At 51.5% G+C, this 17,681-nt stretch overlaps 2 protein-coding genes and 1 pseudogene across 2 annotated transcripts; 1 reads left to right on the top strand and 2 right to left on the bottom strand.

Moving 5' to 3' along the window:
• Nucleotides 1–484: 484 nt before the first annotated feature.
• LOC139179808 (hemoglobin subunit zeta-like) lies at nt 485–6,452 on the bottom strand. The gene is made up of 4 exons (XM_070780383.1): nt 6,430–6,452; nt 5,527–5,580; nt 1,581–1,661; nt 485–1,113 (listed from the first exon to the last, which is right to left on the bottom strand). Exons 1-4 carry the CDS (start codon nt 6,450–6,452, stop codon nt 729–731), a joined length of 543 nt encoding a protein of 180 aa, XP_070636484.1. The 3' UTR covers nt 485–728.
• LOC139179668 (sorting nexin-12-like) lies at nt 5,491–14,445 on the top strand (annotated as a pseudogene).
• A 49-nt stretch (nt 14,446–14,494) lies between these two features.
• LOC109578044 (hemoglobin subunit zeta) lies at nt 14,495–15,515 on the bottom strand. The gene is made up of 3 exons (XM_070779321.1): nt 15,421–15,515; nt 14,833–15,037; nt 14,495–14,632 (listed from the first exon to the last, which is right to left on the bottom strand). The coding sequence occupies exons 1-3, from the start codon at nt 15,513–15,515 to the stop codon at nt 14,504–14,506; spliced, it is 429 nt and encodes a 142-aa protein (XP_070635422.1). The 3' UTR covers nt 14,495–14,503.
• Between the last annotated feature and the right edge of the window lie 2,166 nt (nt 15,516–17,681).

The following is a 17,681-nucleotide window of genomic DNA, read 5'->3' as shown; positions in this document are numbered from 1 at the left end:
AGACTTTAGATGGGTCTGCAATTATTCCCCTGAAGGCAAAGTTACTGCTCCGCCAGACAGAGCCAATGGAGGGACAGGGAGAAAGTGCGTGGGGCAGGGAGCCCCCTTAATCCGAGGGGCCAGGAGGTTTCAAGGGTCCTCGCAGCGGTCAGCTGGGATGACAAACTCTGAGGGAAGTACTCTGAGTCCCGACGCATACCCACCGCGCCGAGTGAAGCCACAGACTGGGTGACATGGGGTGGGACAGAGGTCCCAGTGCAGGTCTGACCCGAGAACGCGGCGTGGACGGTCCTGGGCTGCCCTGCTCCCTTCGGTAGCGACTCTGGGCTCTGCAGGCCAAGGACCGCTCCAAAGCGCCCCTTGGAGTCACTCCAGGCCGGGGGGTGACACCGTGTTGGGCTGCGTTCCTGCGAAGTCCCCATTCTCTCCCGTCACTCTCCCTTCTTTCCCCCAATACTGAGAACGCACGACCAGGCTCCTTCCATCCTCATCCATTTATTGGGGGTCCCTATGAAACACTAATAGGGTGCAGGGGAAGAAGAGGGCTTGAAGCCTGTTCTAGGGGTCCTGCGACGGCCTCAGCGGTACTTCTCCGTCAGGACGCCGGACACGATCGACAGGAACTTGTCCCAGGCGGCGTGCGCGTCGGCCGTGAAGTCGGCGGGGAAGTGCGAGGTCAACGTGACCAGCAGGCAGTGAGACAGGAACTGGGGCGGGAGGGAGAGCGGTCAGCGCTGGCGGCCCCGACGAAGCTCCGCCTCCGCGACCTCGCCCCGCCCTCCGGGACCCCGGCCCAGGGAGCAGCCCCGCCCCCGAGGCCTCGCCCCGCCCCGAAACCCCGCCCACCGAGACCTCCTCCAGCCCCCGGGGCCCCGGCCCGAAACCCGCGCCGGGGGCCCCGCGCCCACCTTGAAGTTGACCGGGTCCACGCGCAGCACGTAGGCGTGCAGCTCGCTCAGCTTGGACAACGCGCTCGTCACGTTGTCAATGCTCTTGACCGCGTCGCCCACGGCGGCCACCACCCTGGAGCCGTGCGCGCGCAGCTGCGCGGAGCCCGTGTGCAGGTCGAAGTGAGGGAAGTAGGTCTTGGCTTGCGGGTAGCAGGAGAAGAGCCTGCGGGCAGCAGGAGAAGAGCCGGCGGGCGGGCGGGCGAGTTAGTGACCGCTCTGGGTGACTCTTGCGGTAGCCGCTGCTCAGTACTGCCTGGCCACCTCACCCTGACCGCCCGTCTCCAAGTCATTCCTTCCTTCCCTCCCTCCCTCCCTCCGTCCACGTGATTGTGGGGACCTGGGTGCTGGGCCCCGAGAGACACAGGTGACCCTCAGACCGCCCCCATCACCTCCTCCTCCTGCCTCTGACCCCCGAGACGCTCCTCACCTGCTCATGCTCACTGACCATCCTCGGTGACACTCCTCACTGACCCATCCTCACTGACCCTCTTCACTCTCCCCTCCTCACTCACTCTTCTCACTCACCCTCCTCAGTCACCCCTCCTCACTGACCCCTGTTCTCACTGAACTCTGACCTCACTGACCCACAAGGTCCCCTCCAGGCTCCACCCCAGCACACCTGGTGCTCACCTCTCCAGGGTCTTGGTGCCAATGACGTCCGCCTGTGTGGAGATCTTGCTCCACAGGGACACGATGATGGTCCTCTCAGTCCTGGTCAGAGAGATGGTGGCGGCTGAGCGGGAGCTTGACTTCCTGAAAACTGGTGTTGGTGATGCTCAGCCCCCAGGGTCCCCTTATATATGTGGAACCAGGATTGGGGCCAGGGTCATCACTGGGAGAAGGGAGAGGGCAATGCGGTGGGTTTCTTATCATTTCCAGTGACAGCGGGTGGTCAGGGCCTGGTGGGCTTGATGGCTGAGGGGCTATCACTTTGGCTGCCCCTGCAGAGCCACAGCCAGAGCAGGTAACAGGGAGATAGGGGCCCTGGCCTGGCGAAGGGTCCGTGTGTCCACCCAGCCCAGGGCCCAGCCTCCATAATGATTGTCCCTGACCTGCCTGTCCCTCTGAGGGAAGGATGACCTGGGGTGCGTCCCTCCCAGAAGCGTTCTGTGTTCTTATTTTAAGTTTCTGCGGCTCCACCTGATGAGAAAAGTGAAGCCAGGTGTCACAAGGAGGGAGTAACAGTCTTGGCTTCTGGCCCTCTCCAGCCTTGGCTGTAGATCCCTCCTCACCCGGCTGAGGCTCCTTCTGAGGTCTCCTCCACCCACAGGCCCCCAGATGCCTGGTGGGGGCCTCTGCCAGCTGGCACCCAGGGGAGGGGCTGGCCCTTCACACAGTGCCTGGGGCACAGAAACCCACGGTTTTCCCTCCTGGGTTTCCATCCCAGCTGGTGCCTTCACCTGCTTTACCCTCTTAGCTTATCCCCTCCTCCCCAAGGCAACCATTTCTATGTGCTTCATGGGTTCCTTGTTCTCGCAAAGAGTACAGCGAGAACTATATATATATATATATAAAATTTAACAGATTGTAGCTTGATTAAAAATTTTTAATTCTTATAAACATTTCCTTATAGGCACATCTCTTTTGAAAGATAGGATTTTTTTTAATAAGAAGGGGAAGAAACTGGATATACCACAATTAATTTGGGCTTCCCTCATAGCTCAGCTGGTAAAGAATCCACCTGCAGTGCAGGAGACCCTGATTCGATTCCTGGGTCAGGAAGATCTTCTGGAGAAGGGATAGGTTACCCACTCCAGTATTCTTGGGCTTCCCTGGTGGCTCAGATGGTAAAGAATTCACCTACAAAGCGGGAGACTCAGGTTTGATCTCTGGGTTGGGAAGATCCCCTGGAGGAGGGCATAACAACCCACTCCAGTATTCTTGCCTGGAGAATCTCCATGGACAGAGGAACCTCTCAAGCTAAAGTCCATGGGGTCACAAAGAGTTGGACATGACTGAGCGACTAAGCACAGCATAACACATGTTTGATTTACAATGTTCTGTTAATTTCTGCTGCACAGCAAGGTGACTCAGTTATACACACATATACATTCTTTTTTATATTCTTTTTCATTAGGATTTATCCCAAGGGATTGAATATAGTTCCCTGTGCTATATAGCAGGACTTGTTGTTTATCCATTCTATATGTAATAGCTTGTATCTACCAGTCCCTCCTTCCCTCTTTCTTCCTCCCATTTGACAACCACAAGTCTGTGCTCTGTTTATGAGTCTGTTTCATTTTCCAGGATAGGTTTGTTTGTGGCATATTTTAGAATCCATATAGAAGTGATATCATATGCTCTTTGTCTTTCTGTCTGACTTACTTCACTTAGTATTGTAATCTCTAGTTGCATCTTCTGCTGCTGCTAAGTCGCTTCAGTTGTATCCAACTCTGTGCGACCCCATAGACAGCAGCCCACCAGGCTCCCCCGTCCCTGGGATTCTCCAGGCAAGAACACTGGAGTGGTTTGCCATTTCCTTCTCCAATGCATGAAAGTGAAAAGTGAAAGGGAAGTCATTCAGTTGCTTCAAATGGCTTTATTTTGTTCTTTTCATGGCTGAGCAGTATTCCATTGTATGTATATACCACATTTTCTTGATCCATTCCTCTGTCAATGGACATTTAGGCCCTTTCCACGTGTTGGCTATTGTGAATAATGCTGCTTTGACATAGGAGTGCATGTATCTTTCTGAATTATAGTTTTGTCTGGATATCTGCCCAGGAATGGGATTGCTGTATCATATGGTAATCCATGTTTAGCTTTCTGAGGAGCCTGCGTACTGTTTCCCATCGTGGCTGCACCAACTTGCATTCCCACCAGCAGTGAGGGAGAGTTCTCTTTTCTCTACTCTCTTCAGCATTTATTTGTAGACTTTTAAATTTTGGCCATTCTGACCGGCGTGCGGTGGTAGCTCGTTGTAGTATATATGGATATATTTCTATTTGACTGTGCCAGGTCTTAGTTGCAGCACATGGGATCTTTAGCTGTGGCATGTGGGATCTAGTCCTCTGACAAGGGATCACACCTGGGCCCCCTGCATTGGGAGCATGTTGTCTTACGACTGGACCACCAGGGAAGTCCCCCCAGTATTATTTAAATAGAAGGAAGGGGTGGATAGCAGGCAGCAAACTGGTAAAACAACTGTCCCCAGGTGATGGGGTCTGCAGGAGTTCTAGCTTGCTCGGTGTTGCATGTTTTCATGGGGCTTCCTCCTGAGCACAGGTTCCTGGAACCACCACGTGCCATGAGGTGGAGCTGAGCTGTGGGCGGCCTGGCACCATGCCCCGGTCTCTGTGTCTGAGCCGGGGGTTCCATAGCCCAGGCCTTGGTCCTCTGGAGTGTTACTCCGCTCATGTGTCCCCCCAGCCCTCTGTCCACTGCCGCAGAGGAAGCAGCAGGGGTGCTTAGAGAAGGGGCTGACCCCCTTCAACACCCCATCCACGGCACTGTCCCAAGGGAGCCCATGTTCACGTGCTGGCCAGTTTCAACTCTTGATTGTTGGTGGTATTAATAATGTGTGTAGGGACACCTGGTTTTATTACCTGGGGTGGATGAGCATTTTCCTACATGGCAATTAGAATCTGTTTATTCCTTTTCAGTGTTCAAATGGGTTCAGGGTGTATTTTTGTAACTTGTTTTTTTTTTTTGACACACATATGATCAGTCTCCAGACACACATGCACTGTCCTCACACACTCAGGGTCTTCTGTCTACATTTTCTTTAACACATGTTTTCTGTATGTATTTCAATTAATATTTTAAGATTTTGCACATTATGCATATTATTTGTCACAGCAGCCCTGGAAAAAGCCCAGCTTGAAAAGCGAAAGCTCCCTTCTGTCCGCCTCACCCGCGCAGGTGACCTTTCTTTATCCATTTCCTGGGAGTGAGCTACCAGTGGAGTGACAACCCCGCGCCGTGGACAGCGCATGCGCAGGGCCGCTCCCCGCCCGCTCCGGGGGCCCCGCCAGCATCGTGTCCTCAGAGGCTCCCTAACAGTCAGGATTCCTGTTCCTACCAACACCACAGAGGAAGAACACAGACTCCTGGGTCACCACTCACCCTTGTGTATTTCTTTGTTTAGCTGACTTCCCTGAAGTGCCTCCAGCGTATTGATGCTTTTCTCTTCACTGTTAGTCCCTCGGTCCAGCAAGAGTGTGCCCAGCACAGCTGGCCCTGAGGGTGAACTTGAACCAACTGTCTGGGAAGCTCACTCTGAAGCTTAGACTTCAGTCCCAAGCTCAGCCACCTGAGCCTCCCCGTGAGCACCCTTCGAAGCCCCATGCGGTGGCGGTCACTGTGAGGTCAAGTTCAGCAGAAACCATTTCCTTTCAGGTCCAGGACCGGGATCATTGGGGACAGGGGTGACGTTTGGGCTCCAGGCTGGAGAGAGCAGGGACCACAGGAGACTGCCAGCCCCTCATCTTGGGAATTCCCCAGCAGGGGGGTCTCCAGCCAGAATGGAGGGTGCCAGGTGTAAGCAGGGGTTCGGTGGACCTGTGTGGGCGGGGGAGGTGACGGGGGGAGGAGCGGGCAAAGTAAGTCAGGCTGGGTTAGAACCTGGCTGCAGGACCCCAGCCCGGAACTGCCACCTTCGGCCCCCAGAAACTCGGGCCGGGGCAGGGGCCTGCAGGCCGGAAGGCTGGGCTGAATCGAGGGAGGGCCTGAGGGCAGGAGGGAAGAGCCCCTCCTTCTGGGCTGGGGCCGTGGCTGACTGCTCCTTTTCTTAGCATTTGTCAGGTGGTGCACAGACGCGCTTTGCCCCACTGTTTTCTTGCCTTTCTTTCTTCTCCTGGGTAGTCTGTGTCCTGACCCCACAAACTTGTGCCTAGGGAGTTGATTTTAATGGAGGGGGTGAGGGCCCTGGCTCCGTCCCCATCCTAACCCTCCTCCGTCTGCCCTTAGTCCACCTGGCGGCACTGACCTCCACCTGTGCTCTGGAGACACCCCCACCCCCCGCCCAGGCTCACATCCCCTCCCCTGCCTCCCATCCCTCCTGGAGATAGCTGCTCCATCCTTCCTTCCTGAGGTTCAGACCAGCGACCCCAGGCCTGTCCAACCCTCATTTCTCACCCCTGAGCCCTGCTGTGGCTACTGACCCTCCATGAGGGAAGGCTCCCTGCCCCCAGCTCTGCCTCCCTCCTCTGTCCTCCTCCAGGCCCCGAGCTGCCTCCTTCTAGCCTGCTCCGTCCTCTCCAGGCCTCCTTCCGGGAAGGTCCTCCTTCAGATGTCACCGTATTACTAGGCCCACACTGACCACCCCATTTAAAATTGCAACTCCCTCACCTGGCCTGTCCAGTCTTCAACTTGCTACACTTTTCTTTTTTCCAAGAAAAACACATGTTTATTACCCAGTAGAATGTAAGCTCAGAAAAGGAGGGAATTTTGTTTTGGTTTTGTTTGCTGGTCTGTGAAGCCTCCTGGACAGTCAGGAGCCCAGAGCTGGCTCCCCGTAAAGAACTGTCTAGTGACCCACGGGTCTTTGTGCCTCAGCACCATGCGTGCACTGACCACCATCTCCCTGACGGTGAATGCCCCTGCCTGCACTGCCTCCCGAGTGAGTGAATGCCCCTGCCTGCCCTGCCTCCCGGGTGAGCTGAGCTCGGGGCTGGGGGTCAAGGATGGCTGGCCGGGGCCTGCCCGAAGGTGGACAAGGGTGCTGGCTCCTGTCCCCACAGAACAGCAGGCCTACCAGCGCAAACGGTGCCGGTTCTTCGGAACGTGAAGGGTTCCCAGGGTCTCCTGGCCCCATGGGGAAGCTGAGGCTTAGACAGCGGGGAGGCAGCTGTGGTCACAAACTCCACTGGGGCTGAGGCCCGGGCCTCAGGGGAGAGACTCCTCACACTCAGGCCACTCCCCTCCAGGGGAGGGGAGGCCCGAGACCCAGCTCCTTGGAGCTCCAGGGCAGTGAGGTGCGTGGGTCCACATCCCACAGCCACGATTTGGGCAGCAGTCCCTCTGGTCAGAGTCCTCCCTGGAGGAAGGGAAGGAGGCATCTCCCTTAAGAGGGGTTCTGCAGCCCTGACCAGACCCTAAAGGCAGGCGAGCAGCAGGGGCTGCCTTGGGCAAGATTGTGAAGGCCCAGAAGCTCCATGTATTCCTCGTGGGTGATGTATGACCTTCTAACTAGTGCCAGACCACTGCTAACTGCTGGGTGCTCAGCCCAGGGCAAGAAGACACTCCTGCTGGGGAAGGTGTGCAGAACAGGATGAGGGCAGCAGGTAAACATGCCGTGAGAAGGAGGAAGGCCACCCCGGACATCTGGGTTTTCTCCACGACGCTTGTGCACTCCTCTGGAACATGACATCAGGACTTGGCCACTGGAACTGCCATGCTCCAGGCAGAAAAGCACTGTCCAAATAGAGAAAACAGGGACCACTCCCACCAAGGGAACATCCCGGCAGCCCCCGTCCTGGCTGATGAGCGGCTGCTGCTTCACTGTCAGTCACAGCATCGCTTATCTTCTAGATGAGACTCACTGAGACACTGGATTGTAGGATGACTCCCACTTCCCGGTTCAGTCCAGAGCTAGCCTGCTTCCTTGAGCCCAGGCTCAGTTCTCTGACTCAGATACAGGGCTCCCCACGGCAGTGGTCTTCTCTGCGGCCGTGAGTTAACAGACCCAACTCTGTTTGGCCATGGCTGTGTTCCAGCTGGTCTCTGGCTGGAGAGAGACAGATGGCATTGCCATCAGAAAGGAGAGAGCAGGGAAGTGCTGTTCGTGGAGCTCAGAGGGGTCATACTTATAGATAAGTCAACAGGGAAGATGGTGCTGAGATGGGGATTTCTGAATGAGTATTTGAAGGAGCTGGGAGAATCAACCACAAGATGTTTGGGGAAGAGTGAGTGGCGCCAGGTGCAAGGGCCCTGAGAGGGCCCAGGCCTCCGTCATCGTCTGGGAGACAAAAAGGAGGCCAGGCAGGGTGGAGTGACAGGCGGGGAGCGCGCTGAGGTCGGGTCTAGCACATCACGAACAGCGTGCTGAGCCGCTGCGGTCCCCGACCTGGACCAATCATCGCTAACATTTGTGTTGTCAGTGTATATGGGGATGTGTCTCAACGTGTTTTATTTTTCTTCTAAACACTGGGGTCACGTGTGATGACATCATGTCTCTGTGTAAACTTGAGCACAGATCTCCTAGAATAAGGAGATCCTTCTATGTAAATGGGCTTCCCTGGTGGCTCAGAGGTTAAAGCATCTGCCTGGAACGCGGGAGGCCCGGGTTCTATCCCTGGGTTGGGAAGATCCCCTGGAGAAGGAAACTGGCAACCCACTCCAATACTCTTGCCTGGAGAATCCCACGGAGGGAGGAGCCTGGTAGGCTACAGTCCATGGGGTCTCAAAGAGTCGGACACGACTGAGCGACTTCACTTTCTTTCACTTTCTATATAAATAACCACAAGCCTATTCTCAATCTAAGTGAACTTCCCTTTGCACTGAAATTCCCTGTTCATCCCCCACATTTGTTCAGTTTGTTCAGGTTGGGATCTGATCCAGGTTCTTATGTAGCTTTCAGTTGCCTATTCATTTTCTTCTTCCAGAAGCTCTCCACCCCATACCCACTGTTCCTTATCAATGACTGCAGAACAGTTCAGGCCTACTGACTTGTAGAATATTTATTTCATTTTGGGGTTGCTCTGATAGGTTCTCTGCAGTGTTATTCAGCTGGTTCCTTTGTCCATGTGTTTCCTGTACCCTGGAAGTCAAATCAAAAGACTTGATTAGGTCAGGTTAAAAGCTATTGACAACTAAGGCAACTCACAGAATGGGAGAAAATATTTGCAAACCATATATCTGATAAAGAACTATATCCAGAAGGTAGAAATAACTCTTACAACTCAACAACAAAAAGAAACAACCCAATGAAAAATGGACAAGGGACTTGAATAGACTTTATCAAAAAAAAAAAAAAGAATAACACATGAAAAGATGCTCAACTTCGTGACTTGTTTGTGAAATGCAAATCAAAACCACAATGAAGCCCCCAGTCCAGGTCTCTCCTTTGGAAAGATGTCAGACCTGGCAGTAGCTAACACCTGGAGCCTTAACTTGAAGCTGCAGGAACTGACCAACGCTTATAGGCTGTCAAGTAACTTTCTGGATATCAACATCTTTAATCCACAGACGGTAGGCGTGGGCTGCGCTTGCTTCACCCACCTATGAGATTTGCATGTGAACAAAACTACCTGTTTTCAAACTGAAGGAGTCCTGTGTATGACGGTGCTGCAGTAACTTTGAGTGACTAGAAAATGAGCTGGAGCAAGAGGGAACGACTGTATTAATAGTCCCACCACTGCCCGGGAAAGTCTTGAAATGGCAGCTCCCTTTTCGAGGAAATGAAAGGGTCTTTGAGGAGTCCTTTATTGGAGAAAAGAGGTAGGGCCTCAAACAGTTTATTAGCAGAATTGCTAATAAACTGGATGGATGCTGGGCATCCACCAGCTCAGAATGAACGCTGCCTACACATGTTCCTGCAGGAGGAGGCAACTGACAGGAACTGCGTCCCCAGGAAGGTGTGCCCATAGGAGCCCTTCTCACCACTTGCCCTCTACTTTCCTGCTGAAATGACACTGGTTGTTACACTAAGCCTCTCTCTCTTTGATCTGAAGCTGGCTGTCCCTGCCCTGGCCTGATAGACAGTCTGGCATTGTGTTCCTTGGCACCTGACTGTACCTTGGAGGCTCTGCTAGGATCCTCTTCTCTGAGGAGAGGTGAGAACCACAGGCAGATGCCCTTTGTGTTGGGTTGAGGTCGGTGGGGATTGGACTAGAAGGCAAATTCTTGGGCATTTCACATGCCAGAGGCTAACCTTGGTGGGGGGGTGGCGTGTGCTGGTGGGGCACTTGTATACTTACTGAGGCTGCAAGTCCAGGGGATTTTCTTAGTCTTGAGTTTAGCCAGGAACACAAAGCAGGGAAAGACCCTGACTTTCCTACTTGCATGAACTTTTTCCTTTCGGAAAGGTGGCAGAGACGTCTAAGCTCTTATTTTCTCCAGGCCCATTCCCAATTTTCTCAAGAGTTTCCCTTGTTGTACTTTAAACAAAGAGAGACCTTGTTGCTCTTCATGGCAGTAATTCTGAGGTCTAAGCTGTCTGTCGTGTGGAGTGAGGTGTGTGGGTTTTCTGGGCCCGTCATCATGGCTGCTTCAGAGTCAGGAGAAAGCCGTGGGGTAGTAGGGGGATCCTGTTGCCTAGACCCCCTCCTTTCTGGCTCCCCAGTCTAGCTGCTGGTCTTTGCTCACCAGTAGGTAAGGCAGTATGGGCTGGGCCAGCAGTTCTGCCTCCTCAAGCCCTTGCTACTTTATGGGTTAGTTTTGCAGGTTTGGTGGCTTGAGAGCTGGGGGAGACTCGCCATGGCCAGGTAACTTCCTGAAGGGTGGGAGTGGGTCATTTTATAGGTACCTCCCAGTGGTTAGAAAGGGCATCAGGATGTTGGAACCCCAACATCCTCCCCAGAAGCTAAGCTAGCAGCTGATGTAGATTTCCCAAATCTTAGAGTCTGAAGCAACTTCTTGAGCATGGCAACTTTCCTGGGCTTCTGTCTGGGAGGTGGTGGTTTGTTTGCTGGGGCCCAATATCTATCCCAAGTGGTGTCAAAAGTGAGGGTTCTTTGCTTAGGCTCCCTGTCATGGGAGGACAGGAGTTCTTTATATAGGGTCTCAGGGAAAAGGATTACTGGTTCTGACAAGACCCTGATTGGAGAGATTAGGTTTGCGTTTAGAGTCCATCCAAATGTTGAAGTTCCCTGAGACCGATCAGCTCTCCAGTTCCGGGCAAGCCCCCGAGAGAAGCTTGCTCCCTTTCCCGCTTTGCCAGTGTTGGTGTTGTTGCTGCCTTTTTCATCTGTATCCTCTTTTACTGACTTTTTTAAGTTAAAAATTCCTTCTTTAATTATACACAAGTGCTGGGAGCCTGGCCCCATTTCTGCTGTGCATGTATCCTGACTTGGGGCTTTTATTCAGCAAAATATTCATTCTTCTGTCCGACAATGTCATACTCAACTCTTTTCATATTAAGACATTGAAGAAAAAAACCCCCCACAATTCAGGGACTTCCCTAAATTGGTCCAGTGACTAAGACTCTGCACTCCCAGTTCAGGGGGCCCAGGTTTGATCTCTGATCAGGGAGCTAGATCCCACATGCTGCAACTAAGCAACCAAATAAATAAAATAGCAAATATTTTTTAAAAACCCCATAATGTCCACAAAAACATGAAGATCATGCAAAGATAGACTGAAGAGCCAGGCTGAAGAAGACTAAACGAGCAATTTGATGTTGACAAGTAAAGGCCATTCTTGGGAAGGACAGTGTGTGATGAGATCTGTGTTGATGGCTTTGGACTGGTGTTAATCTCCTGACTTTGGTGGCAGGTTAATCACCTGCCTATGCAGGTGCCCCAGCGGCTCAGATGGTAAAGAATCCGCCTGCAATTCAGGAGACCTGGGTTTGATGCTGGGGTCAGGAAGATTCCCTGGAGAAGGAAACGGCAACCCACTCCAGTATTCTGGCCTGGACAATTCCATGGACAGAGGAGCCTGGCAAGCTACAGTCCATGGGGTTGCAAAGAGTTGGACATGACTCAGCAACTTTCATTTCACAATCTCGTGATTTTGGTGGTAGTTCTCTGGCTGTCCAGGTAAGTGTTCTGGTTGACTTTAGGAAATCTACAGGTGTTTAGGGATGCTGAGAGTATTAAAGGGAGTCATGCCTGCATTCTACTCTCAAGCGACTCAGAAAGGAAGAGCAAGTGAAGGCAAGTTGTAAACTGGGGAATCCTGATGAATATTTGGAAGTTTTGTCTTCTTAGCATATTTTGTAGGTTTATTATGGCAGAAAGCGAAGAAGAACTAAAGAGCCTCTTGATGAAAGTGAAAGAGGAGAGTGAAAAAGTTGGCTTAAAGCTCAACATTCAGAAAACTAAGATCACGGCATCCGGTTCCATCACTTCATGGCAAATAGTAGGGGAAACAGTGACAGACTTTATTTTTGGGGCTCCAAAATCACTGCAGATGGTGACTGCAGCCCTGAAATTAAAAGATGTGTGCTCCTTGGAAGAAAAGCTATGACCAACCTAGACAGAATATTAAAAAGCAGAGACATTACTTTGCCAACAAAGGTCCATCTAGTCAAGGCTATGGTTTTTCCAGTAGTCATGTATGGATGTGCGAGTTGGACTATAAAGAAAGCTGAGCACCGAAGAATTGATGCTTTTGAACTGTGGTGTAGGAGAAGACTCTTAAGAGTCCCTCAGACTGCAAGGAGATCCAACCTGTCCATCCTAAAGGAAATCAGTCCTGAATATTCATTGGAAGGACTGATGTTGAAGCTGAAACTCTAATACTTTGGCCACCTGCTGTGAAGAACTGACTCATTTGAAAAGACCCTGATGCTGGGAAAGATTGAAGTTGGGAGGAGAAGGGGATGACAGAGGATGAGGCAGTTGGATGGCATCACTGACTCAATGGACATGAGTTTGAGTAAACTCTGGGAGTTGATGATGGACAGGGAGGCCTGGCGTGCTGCAGTCCATGGTGTCGAAAAGAATTGGACACGACTGAGCAACTGAACTGAACTGACTGACTGAGATATAATTCCCATGCCATCCAATTCACCCACTTAAAACATAACAGTTCATTTTTAATACATTCACAGAATTGTGCAACTATTACAATTTTAGAGTATTTCCATCATCCCCTGAAGAAACCCCATACCCACTAGCAGTCACTCCTATTTCTCCATCTTTGTCTTATTTTTACAGTTGCTTTTTGACAGTTTGAAAATGTTTTAAAATATAAGATTACGAACTCACAGTATCTGTGTTGTAATAACAATAAGTTATTGGATATTAGAGATTCTTTGCACAGCCAGGGTACTATGTTCACAAGTCACTTGGAATAGTTCTTTTTTTCTGATCGTTAGATTCCTACATCCTCAACCAGTTTCATGTAACTTATATTCTTATTTTGATGGTTTTATTTTTTGCTCTTTTAAAATTTCTTTTTGATGATTTAACATGATTCAAGGTCAAGAGAGTGAAGAGAGTTAGGCTTGGAGGAGCACGCCTTCAACCCCATTCACGTTGCCATGTGTAATCATTTCCAGTTTATCTGTCCATAGTTGCTTTTTGCAAAAACATGCAAACACACACTAACAGATGAGCACCTGCAAGGGCACACAGAGGTCAATGAACTCTGTGCATGTGTGAACTCACATGCATGTGTGCCCACACATACTTGAATTTCCCCTCCTCACGGAAAAGAAATCATGTTATACATACACCAATCTACTTTTTCACTTCTTTTTCTTTTTAACTCTGTAAATCCTGGCTATCATGTCACAATCATTGTAAGAAATTGTCATTTTTTTTTCCATTCCCAGTTCCTTGTGGTGTGGATGTTCATGGTTTGTTCTGTCGTTGAATCACTCTGGACTGTTTTCCAGACTATAGCAGATTCAGCTGCCCCAGTGGCTCTATACATCTGTGTTCTACTCCCAGCCACGTTGTGGGGGGCCGCCAGCAGAGTATGGTCAAAGTCTTGGCTTTTTGTTTATCAAGTAGGTGAGAAATGATCCCAGTGAAATTTTTAGTGTTACTTTGCATTTCTCTTGTTATGAGCAAGGTTGAACCTCTTTCCCTTTTCCGTGTCTGATCTGTATCCCCCACTAGACTGTCAGCTCCACCAGTCAAGAGCTTTGCTGGTTTAAGTGGTCGTATGCATGGCCTAGAAATATTCTTGGGCCTCTTGCTGCTGCTGCTGCTGCTGCTAAGTCGCCTCAGTCGTGTCGGACTCTGTGCGACCCCATAGAGGGCAGCCCACTAGGCTCCTCTGTCCCTGGGATTCTCCAGGCAAGAATACTTGAGTGGGTTGCCATTTCCCTCTCCAATGCATGAAAGTGAAAAGTGAAAGTGAAGTTGCTCAGTTGTGTCCAACTCTTAGCGACCCCATGGACTGGAGCCTACCAGGCTCCTCCATCCATGGGATTTTCCGGGCAAGAGTTCTGGAGTGGGGTGCCATTGCCTTCTCTGCTTGGGCCTCTTACGGGCTCATAAATGATTGCTTAATGGAGCAATGAATGGGTGGATGAATTAATGAATATATTCAGTACTCCTCTTACTGAAATCAGGCATAAACCAGGAAACAGTATAAATTCCAGAAGAAGAGAGTATAGCATCAGAAGCCCCAGAGACAGCCAGAGGGGCCAGCTGGGTTCCAGCATTGCCTCCCACCCCATCCCCAAGTAAAGGCCTAGAGGCGCCCTTTCTGCAGAAGAGAAAGTGCTCCCCCCAGGTTACAGGGAGCCGATCTGATCTCTGCCCTCAGACAGAGGGGGTCAGTGCAAGGATGCCTGCAGGCCTCCCATGTAACCCAGGCAGGCCCTGCATCCTCCCTCCACCTCTGCCACCCCCACCCACAGTGGCCCAGTGACCACAGAGACAAAGTGGACGTTAATTCGTTTATTGGCCCGTCTCGGGGAAGGCGTGGGGTGGGGTGTGAGACTCCTTAGAGCATCTGGGGGCCCATTCCGTCCTGGGGGTCCTGCGGCGGCCTCAGCGGTACTTCTCCGTCAGGACGCCGGACACGATCGACAGGAACTTGTCCCAGGCGGCGTGCACGTCGGCCGTGAAGTCGGCGGGGAAGTGCGAGGCCAACGTGACCAGCAGGCAGTGAGACAGGAACTGGGGCGGGAGGGAGAGCGGTCAGCGCTGGCGGCCCGGACGAAGCTCCGCCTCCGCGACCTCGCCCCGCCCTCCGGGACCCCGGCCCAGGGAGCAGCCCCGCCCCGAGGCCTCGCCCCGCCCCGAGACCCCGCCCACCGAGACCTCCTCCAACCCCGGGGCCCCGGCCCCGAAACCCGCGCCCGGGGCCCCGCGCCCACCTTGAAGTTGACCGGGTCCACGCGCAGCACGTAGGCGTGCAGCTCGCTCAGCTTGGACAGCGCGCTCGTCACGTTGTCAATGCTCTTGACCGCGTCGCCCACGGCGGCCACCACCCTGGAGCCGTGCGCGCGCAGCTGCGCGGAGCCCGTGTGCAGGTCGAAGTGCGGGAAGTAGGTCTTGGCCTGCGGGTAGCAGGAGAAGAGCCTACGGGCGGGCGGGCGAGTTAGTGACCGCTCTGGGTGACTCTTGCGGTAGCCGCTGCTCAGTACTGTCTGGCCACCTCACCCTGACCGCCCGTCTCCAAGTCATTCCTTCCTTCCCTCCCTCCCTCCGTCCACGTGATTGTGGGGACCTGGGTGCTGGGCCCCGAGAGACACAGGTGACCCTCAGACCGCCCCCATCACCTCCTCCTCCTGCCTCTGACCCCCGAGACGCTCCTCACCTGCTCATGCTCACTGACCCTCCTCACTGACCATCTTCAGTGACCCCCTCCTCAATGACCCCTCCTCACTCACCCTCCTCACTCACCCTCCTCACTGACCTACACGGTCCCCTCCAGGCTCCATCCCAGCCCACCTGGTGCTCACCTCTCCAGGGTCTCGGTGCCAATGAGGTCCGCCTGTGTGGAGATCTTGCTCCACATGGACACGATGATGGTCCTCTCAGCTCTGGTCAGAGACATGGTGGCGGCTGAGCCGGAGCTGGGCGCGCTGAGAACTGGCGTCCTGGTGCTCAGTCCCCAGGGTCCGCTTATATACGTGAAACCAGGGTGGGGGCCACTCTGTGGTCATTGTTGGGGGAGGGGAGGGGGCCGTGGGTGTGGATCTCTTATCAGATCCAGTGACCATGGGTGGTCAGGGCCTGGTGGGCTTGGTAGGGTGAGGGGCTATCACTCCGGCCACCCTTGCTGGGCCTGACCAGACTCCAGGGGAGATAGGGGCCCAGTCAGCCCAGGAGGTCATCCTGCGTTTGCAGCCCAGCGCTGCACTTTCTTGTCCATTTCAGAATCCCAGAATGGGAGAAGCCAGAGGACTGCCCATACACTGTCCGGTTCCCGGCTGGCCCGTGCCCCTGCTGGCCCCATTACTGCTGGACTAGGCTGTGGCTGGACCCACATGACACCTCCCCCCTGCCCAATGCACACACTGGCTCTAGAATCCCTGGGTTTCCTCCAAGAAAACAATGCATGGTCTTGCCTGGTGGGCCCTGAAGAGGGAGGTACTGGCTGGTTTCTGAAAAGCTGGGGAAGTGGCAAGTAAACAGAAGAGAATCCTTCTAATATCGTGTGATTTTAGGTTCTGCAGTGTTGCTCACCAAGTCATAACTTAAACAAAGTGAGGCAGATATGCCTTTCAATTTTATTTCAACCTACAATACAATTGATTTTTTTTAGTATGCTGCTCTGTGAATTTTGACACGTGTATGGATTTGTGTAACCTCACCCACAATCAGGACACACAGCTCTATCACCCCCAAAACTCCCACTGGCTGCCCTTTTGCAGCCTCATCTTCCTCTATCCCCTAAACTGACACCACTGTACTTCTGTCTCTTTTAACAATGTCCTGTAAATGGAAATATACAGCTTGTCAACATACAGCATGTCATCTTTCAGGACTGGCTTCTTTCTCAGCATAATATTCTTGAGATACATGCATGTTATTGCCCGTATCAATAGTTGGTTTCCTTTTACTGCAGAACAGTACTCCGTGGTAGTAATGTTCATTCATTCTCCCACTCAAATGTGTGGGTTTTTCCCAGTTTGGGGTTATTACAAGTAAAGCTCCTGTGAACATTCTTGTGTAGGTCTTTATGTAAACATGTATTTTTATTTCTCTGGGATAATACCATATCTAGGAGTAGGATTGTGCTAAGTGTATGTTTAACTTAGTAGGAAACTGCTAATCTGTTTTCCGGAGTGGCTTCACCATTTTGCATTCCACCCAGCAAAAGTCCTAGCTGCTCTGTGTCTTTGTCAACACTTCCACACGTTGGCTGTTGTGATGTTTTGGGGCCGTATGGCGCACTGGCTTCAGTCTGCATTTCCTTGACAGCCAGTGACGTGGAGCGTCTTCTCACACTCTTGTTTGCCATCCAGGTTTTCTCTTCGCTGCAATATCTCTCCTGGTATTTTGACCATTTTAAAATGGGGTTGTTTGTCCTCTTACTGTTGAATTTTGAGAGTTCTGTATGTATTCTGGATGCAATCATTTGTCAGATATGCACTTTGCAAATATTTCCTTCTAGTTTGTAGCTTGTCATTTCATCCTCTTAATAGTATCATTTGCGGAGCCAGAGTTTTATTTTTTGATGAAGTCTAATTTATCAAGTTTTTCTTTTAGGATTCATGTTTTTAGAGTCATGCCTGAGAATTCTTTGCCTAATCCCAAGTCACAAAGCCTTTATCTAAGTGTTTTCATCTAAGACTTTCAGAGTATTTCAGAGTTTATGTTTTACACTTTGGTCTGTGATCTATTTTGAGATCATTTTTGTTTAAGGTATGAGGCTTAGGTCCTGGGTTGTTTGTATTTTCTCTTTACCTATGAGTGTCCAATTTATCCAGTACCATTTGTTGAAAACACTATACTTCCTCTATTGAACTGCCTTCTCTAACTTATTTGTAAGCGATTAATTGCACATTAATTGCACATATTTCTGCACATCTATTTCTCTACTCTTTCTTTTATTCCACTGACCTATGTGTCTATCCTTCACCAAAATCACACAGGCTTTATTACTGTAGCTTTATGTCATATCTTAAACTTAGATAGTCTCCCAAGAATGAGAGAAAACATTTGCAAATCATATATCGGATCAGGGACTGATCCAAAATATAAAAAAATCTTACAA

This window comes from Bos indicus, chromosome 25, assembly GCF_029378745.1.
Source record: "Bos indicus isolate NIAB-ARS_2022 breed Sahiwal x Tharparkar chromosome 25, NIAB-ARS_B.indTharparkar_mat_pri_1.0, whole genome shotgun sequence".
NCBI lineage: Eukaryota > Metazoa > Chordata > Mammalia > Artiodactyla > Bovidae > Bos > Bos indicus.
This window is presented reverse-complemented; position numbering and strand designations above follow the sequence as displayed.